This window comes from Mustela erminea, chromosome 9, assembly GCF_009829155.1.
Source record: "Mustela erminea isolate mMusErm1 chromosome 9, mMusErm1.Pri, whole genome shotgun sequence".
Lineage (NCBI taxonomy): Eukaryota > Metazoa > Chordata > Mammalia > Carnivora > Mustelidae > Mustela > Mustela erminea.
Window position 1 is genome coordinate 58,175,646 of NC_045622.1, and position 14,711 is coordinate 58,190,356.

General features: G+C 41.8%; 1 protein-coding gene across 1 annotated transcript; it reads left to right on the forward strand.

Moving 5' to 3' along the window:
• The first annotated feature begins 9,830 nt into the window (after positions 1-9,830).
• LOC116599746 (olfactory receptor 51G2-like) lies at positions 9,831-10,868 on the forward strand. Its single transcript, XM_032359723.1, has one exon. The coding sequence runs from the start codon at positions 9,831-9,833 to the stop codon at positions 10,866-10,868; it is 1,038 nt and encodes a 345-aa protein (XP_032215614.1).
• The last annotated feature ends 3,843 nt before the right edge of the window (positions 10,869-14,711 follow it).

A 14,711-nucleotide genomic window follows, 5' to 3' on the forward strand; every position in this document is an offset into this window, starting at 1 on the left:
CTACTGATATGGACCCTTGCACAGAAGTCCATTGAATGGCAACAGGTCACTGGAGCAGAGATAGATCAATAGCTACTGGATAGGTTTAATTATTACTAATTAAAACTGATGCATTTAGAGTATAGGTACCTGGCACGGGGTATCTAGTTTAGTAATAAGGGTTTAAGCCCTGTTTGATTCCATATGCAATGATCTTCACAACAGTCCTGGCAAGGCTTTTTAATATTTATTTATTTGAGAGTGAGAGAGAGAGAGAGAGAGCACGCATGGGCAGGATAAGGGACAGAGGGAGAAGCAGACTCTCTGCTGAACAGAGAACCTGATGTGGGGCTCAATCCTAAGATCCTGGGACTATGACCTGAGCTGAAGGGAGATGATTAACTCACAGAGACACCCAGGTACCCCCCCCCCCCAGCAAGCCTTTTATTTCTACATATTTAAGGCCAACTCTTCTCAGTCTCAACTCAAATAACATTTTCTTTATATAAAGACTTCTCTATTTCTCTCTTGTCTACTAAAGAGTCCATTTTAGTTTTTATACATACTTTACTTTCTTCTGGAGGCATAAGTTAGGATAGGATTGGTGCCTGATTAATCTGTAGGTAAAGTGGAACCCCAATATTGCGAACCATTTCAAAGACTACTAGATAATGTAGACTTTAGAGTGAATAGAATAGTCTCTCGGGAGCAGATGGAATTGCTCTTAGGTTTCATCCATCTACTTCCATTTACCATCTTCCCTTCTATTCCAGATTTGAGAGACAACCTAATATTAGCTATATTTATTAGCTTTAAGGCAAAGAATGCATCTCAGAATGCAGAGCTAGAAAAGCTAAAGAAACAGTTCATCAGAAAGATGCCCAAATGTCAACATAATTAATTAAAAAAAATAGTTAAGACTCTATTAAAAATCATGTCAACTTTTTAGAGCCTGAAGCATAAGAAAATGAAAAATTTCTAAGATTTCAATGAATGAGAAAAAGGGATGTGTGGTAGGTATGGGAAAACCTTATATTGGGGTACATCCCATGGAGGACCGAGCTTGGTCTCCTAATTGGGAAAACCACTAAGAAAACCTCAGGAGATGCTATGGCCTCAAGCAGACAGAACCTTGAAATGTCCTGTTCTTGAATCTGCAGGACACACTAGGACCTGGAGTGGAATAAAGAGGAGTCAGGACATCCTGTGGGGTAGCCTGTTACCTCTATATCGTCCCCCTTTCCATGCTAGAGAGAAAGGAAGAGGGGATGGTTGAAGTTAGTGAATTAAATGCTCTGACATTCTAAAATAACTGGCTGGGGCGCCTGGGTGGCTCAGTGGGTTAAGCCGCTGCCTTCGGCTCAGGCCATGATCTCAGGGTCCTGGGATCGGGTCCCGCATCGGGCTCTCTGCTCAGCAGGGAGCCTGTCCTCCTCTCTCTCTGCCTGCCTCTCTGCCTACTTGTGATCTCTCTCTGTCAAATAAATAAATAAAATCTTAAAAAAAAATAAAATAACTGGCCAATATTTTTCAAGACTCTCAAGGTCACAAAAACCAAGTAAAAATTGAGAAACTATCACAGATTGGAAGAGCCTAAAGAGACATGATGGCTAATTGCACTATGGTTCTCTGCACTGGATCTAGGACCAAAAAATCAATACTAATAGAAAAACTGTCAAAACCTAAATAAAATCTGGACTTTAGTTACTAGTAACGTACCACTCTTAATTCCTTAGTTCCAACAAATGTATTGTGTGTATGTAAGTTGTTAACATTAAGGAAAGTAGGGGGGAAGATATATAGAAACTACATGGCTTTTATAACTTTTCTGTGAATCTGAAAGTATCTTCAAATAAAAAGTTTATTTAAACCACCTCCCTCCCACTCCTGACCCTACCCAAACCTCTATGAATGTTAGGGGGAATGTGACCTGTGGATGGCAAGATAGGGGTGTCCAGACATTACTGAAAGCCTGTTCTCGATTTCCTACTGGAAAGGAAAGGAGGGTCTATGGAGCTTATATGATGTGCCAAGTCCTTTTCTGCATGCCTTCATAGTCTAGCATAATTCTAACAATCCTATGAAATAAGCATTATTCCTAGTTTATAAGTAAAGCATAAAAGGCTCAAGGGGTTAATTTGCTCATTACCACACAGTTGGTAAGTGACAGATCCAGAAATAGATCCCAGCTTTTCTACTACATCATGCTTGATGTGTGACCTCAAAGGGTATTACCAGGAGAGAGAGACATTGCTTCATCATTATAGCTTCATTTTCAACCACCTTCATTCCCTAGGTATGGGCAAAAAGAGAACTGTTTTCTCCTAACATGTTCCCCATGTATGAAGCACTCATGCACATCTCTTTGGCTACACTACCTGGGTTTCTCTTTGGGAGAATTTGGAAAGAACTTATATCTATTCTTTCTAGAAATGGAAATTTTTCATGGCCTCTGGTGCTCCAGCAGGACAGTTGGGTGCCCTGGTCTCTAACTATCCTCTTGGTCCCTACCTGCCTTCATCTGTCACCAGGCTGTTCATGGGGCTGGCCCTTTGGGAAAGGCAGGTGCTCAATCTGGGACAATTTAGTATTCTTCTGATACCCCCTATGAAAAATCATCAGGATTTTCTGCTTGATGCTGCGTTCCAAGTCCCAGAGCTGCCTAGCAGCACTCAGGGGGTTCAGGAAGTTCAACTACGAAAATCTCTTGGATTTGCACTTGGATCCCAGAAGACCAGTTATTCCCCTACTTCTATCAGGAGGATTATAAAGTATTGGTCTTTACTGACACAGCCAAAAAAAATGCTTTTCACAAACAGAGGAACAGATGAAAAGAGATTCCCACTCTGGAGCGATGGTGAGTACTGGCACTGGAAGGTCAAACCTGGGGTCCGGGGTGAGGAATCCTTATAGCTTCAGCCTGTTTCAGCATTTCTGCCTCTGGGCCACACTGAACAGTCTCTGTTTAGGGCTGGCAACCACCCTTCTGGTCTTTCCAAATCCCAAGAGATGAGTGTTACTTTAAGGCTTCTGCTGATCCTTTTTCTTATACATAATAGGCTTGGGTGGACATCTGTAATGAGTTCTTATTACATTAATCAATGCCTTCTTTCGAGCTAGACCATTCCTTGCTGTTCTGGGCTGAGAAACATGGTTACTTCATGATAATAGGAAACACCATTCCTTCTCAGTCTTCAATTGCCCGGCCAAATCTGGGCCAAATGAGCTGTAGATGAATCTCCAGGTTCACCTGCAGAGGCTTCTTGTAGGACAGGCTGAATCTGACAGATTTCCTGCATCATAGTATGGGGTTTCTGATTTGGGGGCAAAGACAGGTATAGGGGATGGACTCTGCCTCAGTCTGGGGTTCAGGTTTGTGACCAAACCTCCCTTGAAACAGCATATTCTGATTAGTTTCGGCCAGTATGGAGGGGTCACTTTCCATTTCATTCTAAGTCAAGAAGGCAGTCAGCTATGTAAGAGATAATCATAGTAAACATTGAAAAGATGGTGATTTCCTGATGAACCCATTTAACCTCACCAAAACTCAATGAGAAAAGTACTCATTATGTTTTGTGGATCAGAACATTAGGACAGAGAGGTTAAGAAATTTGCCCATAGTCATGTGGCTGATCAGTAGTATGAAGCCACGATTCAAACCCAAGCTGTCTGGGTCTATTGGTATATACTTCTACTCTGTACTGCCCATCCAGAATAAAATACAGGTTAGAGGCCAGCCTGTCCCAAACTCTGAAATGCTAATATGAGAAGACACATAATTTTAATAGAACATACAGTATTCATGTTATAAAAAACATTCAAGGAAGTTGGAGAGATCACTTTCGCAGACACTTTTGCCTTGTGTGTTGATTCTGGAGGGAAGATCACAGAAGGCTGGGTTATAACACATTGATAGGTACAGGCCTGTACACCAGGATGATAAATTTAAATTTAAAAATTTAATACCATTCAGTACTAGAGATATTCCCACCCCATCCCAGACCTTGGCATCTCATTATAAATAGCCAGACTGCATCAGTTAAATCTAATCAAGGATTCATAGTTGCCAACTTTTGAAATCAGGCAACAGATATAGTTAAATTTGAAGGGGATCTACTGTTCAAAAATATTTAAAGTGATTTAGAAAAGACTGATAGAATCAGACTTACTTAATGATTTTTATTACTATATAGATCCTAAATTGATACATAAATGAAAACCTTTTGAGGAACTCTGATTTTATTCCTCCACTCAGATTTCACTGCAATCTCATTGATAGCTTTTGGGATCTAAGTCCTGTATTGAAGCTATAGGCTCTGAGAATCTCTCTTTATATGTGGTAGGAGGAAGAAAGATGTATGGAGGGCAGGAAATCTCCCCACACATCCCCATTCATTCATAAATCATAATAGCAACTTCAAACAGCTAGAAAGCAGCTGGAGGTGGAAGGAGCCTGAGTTATTTCTGGGGAGTTAGAGACCCTGCAGACAGTTTGTGACTGCCCAGTTATAGCTGTGTGGCCCAGGCAGGTTTATGCTAAGCTTATTTCTGAGCAGAGCAGTGATAGAGCTAATTTTGACTACAGCAAAACAGCATCATGGGCTTGTGGAAAACTCGGATCCCTAGTTCCAAGATGCTGGTCTCTGCTAGGCTAGAGCTGTCCATACCAAAGCTGATTTTTCCATAAACTTCCTCTTGGCCCCAGGCCTGGGGCTTCTTCAATCCTAGGACTTGGCTGGCAAATCCAGAGGCTTAAAGCTTTACATCGCCACCTCGAGTGCTGGGGACTGATGCCTGGTTGCCATAGAAATCTTTTGGGGTAGGGGAAGGTGTCTCCAGTCATCTCTAAGCTGGGTTATTTCTTTGCAGTGGCTCATAGTTCAGCTACAGGCCATGTGGGCACAGAATTCCCTGACTAGAGAAAGACAAATTCTTTCTGGAACCTGAATGAGGAAGATTGCGGAGGGGCAGAAAGTGTAGTTTAATTCTGTCCCTCCCCACCCCTGTCCTCAGAAGGATCTGCTCTGCATTGTTTCCCTCTCTGTCTCCCTCTTTTTTCTTTCCAGATACAGTATTATCATGTTTCTCCTTTGCTTTCTCAGGAGACTACTACTTTGAGGAGAAAGTTCTTCTTCCTAAACCATGAGCCTATCATTAAACTTATGCATTATGCAGCACAGGGACAGTTAATAAGCACATGGGCCCCTTATAAACTTAGAACTTTTCTATGGGGGAAATTCAAGATTGATGCATATTATAAGTGATTGGAGAGGAGGCAAGGGTGGTAAGAGATCCCATACATCTATAGTCCTGAGCTTCTTTGGGGATGAACATCTGTGGCACTAATAATCTAGCTAGCACAAAGCAGCAGCATAACACCGTGCTCAAAAATGACAGTTCTAGAGTCAGACTGCTTAGATTTGAACCCAGGCTCATCCACTTTCTTACCTCATGATCTTAAGAAAGTTTTCCAATGACTTGGAGGCTCAGTTTTCACATAGCAAAGTGGGAATGATAATAATAATAACCACCTTACAAAGCAGTTAATACTCGAATATTAGCTTTTATCATTTTTAAGTGCTTATTATGTGCCAGGCACTGTCCTAAGTGCTTTGCATGCATTCTCATTTTACAATACTCTCAAGGGATAAATATTATTTTCAAAGATTTTAGAGGTGAGAATTCTGAGGAATGGACAGCCACATGAACTTTGGAGTCAAATGGATGGAGCTTGAAGCTGGCCTTCTGCGGACCTTTTGTGTGGTCCCTGTCAAGTTTCTGCATCTCTCAGACTATTTCTCCATTTCCAGAAGGGGTGTGTGTGATGCCACTAATAGGCTTTGGAAGTAGGGAGACTTCATGAGATAATGAATGTGAAATATGCTTGTTATTACATTTCAGTGCCTACCATGTGCTAAAGAGTTTATAATCTTTCCCTGTGTTCATGCTCTGTGATGTCAGTGTTCTTGTCCTTTTTAGGACAAGAACACTACTTTTTGGTGAACTCCTTGTTACTCCTGCAGCACAGGAGTGGAAGAGGAGGGAGCAGCCTCTCTGTATCAACCACCACAACACTCTTGGGTCTTGGGTGCAGGTGGGCTATGGAAGGGGACTTGGCCACTGCTTCCAGGGGATGAGTCACAACCTGTGTGAAAAGGCTAGAAAAACTAGAAATGACTGGAGCAGAAGGGTGTAGCTGGGCTGATCTGAAGACCGCTTTTATTGGGGGACCTCATTCCAGTGTCCAACTTCTGCATCTGCTTTAGAGGAAGTGGCTTTGGAGGGAGGGGACAGAAAAACTGGCCTTTAAATTGTCTTGAGGGCTGGGCACCTAATAATCATAAAGTGCCAGAACAATTCTTCCTTGTATAAAGCAATTGAGCAAATAGCTTTCTCTTTAGGCCAGCTTGGATTTAAATCCCCAGATCTACAACCTAGTTTCAAGACCTTGGCAAAATCACTTAGCCCCTCTGAACCCCAGTTTTTTTCAGGGAGACAAACCATAAGTGACTCTTAATCTCACAAAACAAACTGAGGGTTGCTGGGGGGAGGGGGTTTGGGAGAAGGGGGTGGGATTATGGACATTGGGGAGGGTATGTGCTTTGGTGAGTGCTGTGAAGTGTGTAAACCTGGTGATTCACAGACCTGTACCCCTGGGGATAAAAATATATGTTTATAAAAAAAAAAAAAAAAAGAAAATGGAAAAAGGGTTTCTCCACAGGGTTGAGGATTAAGCCAGCAATATGTGTATGGAACATTTATAAAAAGCCAATGTGTTATTTCTGACTTTTACATTATTTTGTAAGAAAAAAGACCTATGACCCTGAAGATGAAGGAAGGAGAAGGAAGAAAGCAAGGAGCATAGCAAAAAGGGAAAAATGGGGGCACCTGGGTGGCTCAGTGGGTTAAGCCGCTGCCTTTAGCTCAGGTCATGATCTCAGGGTCCTGGGATGGAGTCCCATATCAGGCTCTCTGCTCAGCAGGGAGCCTGCTTCCCTTCCTCTCTCTCTCTGCCTGCCTCTCTGTCTACTTGTGATATCTCTCTCTCTCTCTCTCTCTCTCTCTGTCAAACAAATAAATAAATAAATAAATCTTTAAAAAAAAAAAAAGGGAAAAGTGGGGTAGAGCAGAGTAGATTTAACACTAGCACACTGATATACAGATCCCTAGGAATCAGAGATCAGCTTCCACGTGCTTGAGATGTCAGACACTGACTTATTCTCAGGTGTGACTGTGGGCTTGTGGTTGTCATTGCACTCTGCTATGGACAGAAGCTTTGTACAAAATGACACTATATGGAATGGCAGTTGGCAAAAGTGTTGCTTTGGATGGTCCCTAAGCTGCTCTTTTGCTGAATAGACCATTGTGTTTTTTTGAACAGGGGAAAAGCCCCTCCATTTGGGCTCTGGTCTATCAGATAATGCATGTCTTGCCTGACATTAGGACAAGTTTTGTAAACTGTCTACTGCACTGTCTTGAGAATCAGTGCTGAGCTGAGATCAGGATCGTTCACTTACAGCAATTTAGTCAACCTGAGACTCATCTTATTGTTATGAGTGTAGGTAACATCCTTACTCAGTGTCTGGTACATGGTCAATAAATGATAGCAACTATTCTTATCATCACCATCATCATCATCATCATCAGAGACTGATGGGTGGATCCATATACACTCACATTGAGACAAAACCACATTCCTTTAGTCTATCCCTGCCTTATGTGAATTTTCATTGCTATATGCCACTTCCTAGCACAGTGCTTAGCATAGAACAGAAAGTCAGTTTAGTAAGATAGTGCTTTTAAGACAAGTCATCTATTCATCCTTTCAGCAAATAGACAAAATTGAACGAAGGAAGGCACATAGAAGAGTGTATATTGCATGATTCTAACAGGTAAATTAATCTGTGATATTAGAAGTCAGAAAGGTGGTTATCATTGAGAGGATGGGGTGACCAGAAGGGGTCCCAGAGTGTTCTTGGGGAGCTGACAATGTTCTGTTTCACTTCAAGGAAATTCAATCTTGACACTTAATTACAGGTAGGCTTTTCTATGTGTTTTATATACTTTAACAAAAAAAGAATTAACAAGTATAGTAAATTTGCTGGTAGAAAGATATCTTATGAGTAGTGTTTATAATGCTTAGGGAACTGGTGATAGAATAAGTTACAGATTTAGCATGGACAAGGTCTCTCCCTCTCTGCCCCAGTATAAAGATCTTACTTAGACCTGATCCTTCAGAATGAGGGGCCAGATCATTAAAAGAAGTTATGATAGGAGACATCCTCCTATAACAAATCTGATCACTGTTTCCTCTCTATGCATGTACTCATTTAATTGTCCATACTTCCCTTTTTTAAAGTTTTCTGAGAATTCTGTTGGAAATTTTGATAATGAATACAGAAAGACTGAAGAAAGTAGGACAGTTAGGAGGCATAAATATCTAGAGAAATGATGACAATTTGTAGTTTCATTGGGATCTGATTTGAGGAATATGTGTTGGAGTGGGGGAAAAAAAAACAAAAACCAAAAAACAGATCTCCCCCTCTCCCCCGGGAGATTTCATGGATAACAGGAATGGAAGGAAGGCCTGGCAGGTATTAGAGGGTGAGCCCTGGGGACAAAGTAGGGGAATTACAGTTTGTGCTTCTGTGAGACATTCAATTTATAATGCAAACAGATGTGAAGTTAGTAGACACAGGGAAGATGCAGTGCTGTTGCTGAAGAGAGAATCTGGAGAGAATGGAGAGTCTGAAGGTGTGATGGGAAGTTATGGGATCAGAGGAACTTTCACACTACACTCTGGCCTCCTTGCTTAACTTTATTAATCCTGGGGTTCTGGAAATTCAGCTGCTCTAACTCTTCAGGTGGTTACCCTCAGGCCAGTCAGCCTCACCCTTCTGCCCACACAAAGGAGAACTTCAAAGTACTTGGGGGCTATCATAAGAGCTTTTATGGCAAGAGGGCTGAAAGAGATATTTCAGAGCACAGTGCCTTCCTATTGAGTCCATGTCCATAGGACTGCCTCAAAAGCAGAGTCAGAAGCTTCAAGCAGCCAGGGAGGTGGAGATGGGCCTGGGGAAGATGTCATTTTAACAGAAGTACATCATCTGAGTTCCTATTTTGTTTACCAGACTTAGCTTGAAGAACTCTTGGATACTTACTCTTAAGTCAACCCATCTTCTCAGGAGAGAAATTTGTCGCTATTGAACACATTCAAAAGAACCTATATGCAGCCCCAAAGGAATTTCCAGAAAAGAAATACAGAAAATGTTGGTTTTATACAGCACTAGAGGAAAAACCAAAACCAGCCTCCTCAGACAGAGATTTTGAAAATACAACCTTTGTGTGCCTGTGTCCTTTCTAGTGTTGTTTGTTAATAGTGTTGTTTGTATATTGGGCTGTGGAAAACCTGCCTCTAAGAGTAAATAAAAATGGAGTCTCTTCTGCTTATTCATAATACCATAATACCTAAATCTTGACAGAAAATTATTCTCCATTCTTCATTATTTAATTTGAGGAGACACTCTGGAGATAGGCCTTTGAGTATAGCTTAAGTGAATAAAGAAGGTTGTTTAGGCCCAAGAAAAGATACTGAGTAGCTAAAGCAGTAAGCAGAGATCAACGCTTACAATGTATTCATTGTCCCTATATCCAAAGAGAAGGTTAAAGTAGCCAGGAGATGGAGAGGAATGGGCTTCTAAGGGGAATGAGGTTTCTTTCATGGCCTAAGAAAGGGTTATGGGGTAGATTTTCCTTTCCATACTACACTTATTAGGGACTTTATATAAGTGATGATCAAATGAATGAATGTCTCTTACTTGTAGGATGGACAACTCCCTCCTGGAAACACTATGTTCTCCTGCAACACCAGCACTTCTGGTCATTCTACATTCCTCCTCACTGGCTTTCCAGGCCTGGAAGCCTCTCATCATTGGGTTTCCATCCCCATCAACCTCATCTGTGTGGTTTCCGTCCTGGGTAACAGTTTCATCCTTCTCCTGATCCGCACAGATCCATCCTTACATGAACCCATGTACATCTTCCTATCCATGTTGGCAGCCTCTGATCTGGGACTTTGTGCCTCTACCTTCCCCACCATGATGCGGCTCTTCTGGCTGGGTGCTCGTGAGCTGCCCTTTGATCTCTGTGCAGCACAAATGTTCTTCATCCATGCCTTCACCTATGTGGAATCTGGTGTGCTGCTGGCCATGGCCTTTGATCGTTTTGTTGCCATCCGGGAACCTCTGCATTATGCCACAATTCTGACCCACTCAGCCATGGCCAGAGTAGGGGCTGCCATCCTGGTGAGGGCTGTCCTGCTCAACCTCCCAGGACCCATCCTCCTGCGACGTCTGCTTTTTCCCCAGATCAGTGTACTCTCTCATTGTTACTGCCTACACTGTGACCTTGTGGGATTGGCCTGCTCAGACACCCAGATCAACAGCTTGGTTGGCCTGGTCTCCATCCTCTTGTCACTGGGCCTTGACTCCTTCCTCATCATGCTCTCATATGCCCTGATCCTACGAACAGTGCTGGGCATTGCATCACCTGGGGAAAGGCTCAAGGCACTCAACACATGTGTCTCACACCTCTGCATTGTTCTCATCTTTTATTTGCCCAAACTGGGATTATCTGTGCTGCACCGAGTAGAGAAACACAGCTATCCTGCTCTGGCAGTACTCATGGCCAACCTGCACTTCTTGGTCCCACCCTTCATGAACCCCATTGTTTACTGCATCAAGTCTAAGCAGATACGTCAGGGCCTCCTAAAGCGCTTCCAGCAGAAAAGGGTTGATATCTCCCAGAAGAGCAGAAGGACCCAGAAACACAAGACCTCTGTGGGGAAACCTGGGTCTTTGGGTGGGGGAGAATTAGTGGTGGAGAGTTAATTTTTGAGGCTTGAATGATTCAGCTTCCATGGTTGAGCCCTTTGTGGGGACACAATCAGCTTATATAATTATAATTTTGGGGGACTTGAGAGCACTGAAAAGTATATTTAAGTATTACCTTGTTAGTCCTGTCATTGTTCTTATTAGAGCTATACTATTTCAGACTCACACTGTGACATCTCCTTTTCTAGGGGACCTAGCCACAGCACCTGAGAGGATGTGTATGCATACCCATTTGTGCAGGCACCTCTCTCCTTTTCCCCACTGGATTCCCCTCCCCCCATTTCATTTCCAAGCCTAAGGAAGAATTATATCCCTGTTATATATAAGGTTAGGTAGAAGTAAACTATATTCACTTTAACACTGCTTTCTCCCAAATTCAATATTAACCAGCTCACAAATCAAGAAACAGACAAGGGGGGGTGTGGATGGTGGGAAACACACAAGGTGACACTGTACATGTTGAATTTATCTAGCACTTATTTACAGCTTAGGGAGTGATATTTTTCTCTTGATTCTCTTCAGGCATGTCTCTGCTTTGAGCTTGAAGTTTGGTACTGGTAAACCCAGGAAAGCTGCTCAGCAGAACTCCTGGATCATGCTGGAGCATCAATGGTACAGGTGGAACAGCCCACTCACTTCCAATGCAGATGATTTGCTAGGATATAAGCTCAATGAGATCAGAAATTTGGGGACTGTTTTGTTCACTGATATGTCCCCAGCTCCAAGAACAGTGCCTACCATATAACAGGTGCTCAATATATATTGTTGAATATATATTGAGTAGGGAAGACAAAGGGACAAAAAAAAGACTTTATGGCTGGTCCTCAGGAAGGGAAAGGACTAAGAGATCTGAATGTCTGAGGCCTGTGGGGATAATGAGTAGTTGATAAATTGCAGTGGAATGAGGTAAGGATGGGATGTCAGATATCACATGATCAGGACATCAGGATGTGACGATATCACATGATTAGGAGGCCTGTTTCCAAGGATGCAGCTCAGAGAGGAGCTTCAATTTTTTTTTTTTTTTTTTTTTTTTGTGTGGAGATTTCCCCAAAGCTGTTTGCAAATTTCCAGAAGGAATTTTACCCAGAAACTGAAGGGTACCCCACACTAGAACTAGCATTGCTCTTGGCCTGCTCAGCCCTAAAATAACCAAACACTTGATGGGGAACTGAAATAGGGATATTCCTGGTAGAAAACCACTACTCAAATTTAATAGAAAAAGCCACAATAAAGCTATTTGGAAATTCTTGCTTTTATCTATAGCTACCTAGATAATTGATAATTTACTGCTTATAGTCATTTCTATGTATCATTTTCATGAACTGAGAGGAGAGAATAGGAACTCAGAGGCAGGAGGCAGGATAGGTAGCTGCGAGCCCTATACATGCAGTTCTAGCTGGAAAGGCTGTTTCCCCATTAGAGGTATTCATTTTGGCCACTGTATCCACTGTAGGATTCTAAAAAACTCAGATCCCCATGCTTATCAACAACTAGGAGAAGGCCACTGCCAACACCGTGTGTCTGAAGGTCACAGATCCTGCCCATAGAGGTCAAGAAGCAAGGATAATAAATCACTAGTTTAGAGTTACCATTTCAGAATATTGTATCTAGTAGTAGCCAGCTAAAGGCTTTAATAAGTCTAGTTTTTTTTTTTTTAGTAACCCACTAGTTTTTTTTTTTTTTTTAATTTCTTTTCAGCGTAATAGTATTCATTGTTTTTGCACCATACCCAGTGCTCTATGCAATACGCGCCCTCCCCAATACCCACCACCTGGTTCCCCCAACCTCCCACCCCTCACCTCTTCAAAACCCTCAGATTGTTTTTCAGAGTCCATAGTCTCTCATGGTTCACCTCCCCTTCCAATTTCCCTCAGTTCCCTTCTCCTCTCCATCTCCTCATGTCCTCCATGTTATTTGTTATGCTCCACAAATAAGTGAAACCATATGATAATTGACTCTCTCTGCTTGACTTATTTCATTCAGCATAATCTCTTCCAGTCCCATCCATGTTGCTACAAAAGTTGGGTATTCATCCTTTCTGATGGAGGCATATTACTCCATAGTGTATATGGACCACATCTTCCTTATCCATTCATCTGTGGAAGGGCATCTTGGTTCTTTCCACAGTTTGGTGACCGTGACCATTGCTGCTATAAACATAGGGGTACAGATGGCCCTTCTTTTCACTCCATCTGTATCTTTGGGGTAAATACCCAGTAGTGTAATTGCAGGGTCATAGGGAAGCTCTATTTTTAATTTCTTGAGGAATCTCCACACTGTTCTCCAAAGAGGCTGCACCAACTTGCATTCCCACCAACAGTGTAAGAGGGTTCCCCTTTCTCCACATCCTCTCCAACACACATTGTTTCCTGTCTTGCTAATTTTGGCCATTCTAACTGGTGTAAGGTGGTATCTCAATGTGGTTTTAATTTGAATCTCCCTGATGGCTAGTGATGATGAACATTTTTTCATGTGTCTGATAGCCATTTGTATGTCTTCATTGGAGAAGTGGCTTTTCATATCTTCTGCCCATTTTTTTTATATGATTATCTGTTTTGTATGTGTTGAGTTTGAGGAGTTCTTTATAGATCCTGGATATCATCCTTTTGTCTGTACTGTCATTTGCAAATATCTTCTGCCATTCCATGGGTTGCCCCTTTGTTTTGTTGACTGTTTCCTTTGCTGTGCAGAAGCTTTTGATCTTGATGAAGTCCCAAAAGTTCACTTTCACTTTTGTTTCTTTTGCCTTTGGAGACATATCTTGAAAGAAGTTGCTGTCCATCTAGAATTCTGATGGATTCTTGTCTTACATTGAGGTCTTTTATCCATTTCGAGTTTATCTTTGTGTATGGTGTAAGAGAATGGTTGAGTTTCATTCTTCTACATATAGCTGTCCAGTTTTCCCAGCACCATTTATTGAAGAGACTGTCTTTTTTCCACTGTGTATTTTTTCCTGTTTTGTCAAAGATTATTTGACCATAGCGTTGAGAGTCCATATCTGGGCTCTCTACTCTGTTCCACTGGTCTATGTATCTGTTTTTATGCCAGTACCAAAAGAAATTGAAGAAGACACAAAAAGATGGAAGACCATTCCATGCTCTTGGATCAGAAGAATAAACATTGTTAAAATGTCTATACTGCCTAGAGCAATCTATACTTTTAATGCCATTCCGATCAAAATTCCACCGGTATTTTTCAAAAAGCTGGAGCAAATAATCCTAAAATTTGTATGGCATCATAAGAGACCCCCGAATTGCTAAGGAAATGTTGAAAAACAAAAATAAAACTGGTGACATCACATTACTTGATTTCAAGCTTTACTCAAAGCTGTGATCACCAAGACAGCATGGTACTGGCATAAAAATAAGTCTAGTTTGACAGGCTACTGAAGAGGAGGTCATTTGAAAAGATAGCTTGTGTTATAGGACAAGGTTCCTCATCAGGGCCACAAATCCTGGACTGGACAAGCCTGTATATGACAAGCCCATGTTACTAGGTCCTTCTGCCCACTTCATCCAGCACCCCAAAACAGGAAGGTTCTGGTCAGAGATACAGCAAGTTCATCTTTCTGAGGAGGGTCCTACCTATTTCTGGTAGAAACTCACAGCCGACATGGTGATGGTGTTTAGGACCACAAGCAGCCCTGGGGTGTAAAAACAAAACAAAAAGTGTATACATGCCCCAAGGCTAGAGAAGTTCTATTGAGAGGGTTGGCAAAATTAAGCTTGGATATTCAACACCCAATCTAGGATTGTAGGGATCCTTTGACTTTGTCATTTCTTTTCTTTTCTTTTTTTTTTTAAATGATTTTATTCATTTCTTTGACAGAGAGATCAC

Bases quoted from the DNA above. Each gene is read 5' to 3' on its own strand.
- LOC116599746 (XM_032359723.1), top strand. From the start codon at position 9,831: ATGTTCTCCTGCAACACCAGCACTTCTGGTCATTCTACATTCCTCCTC.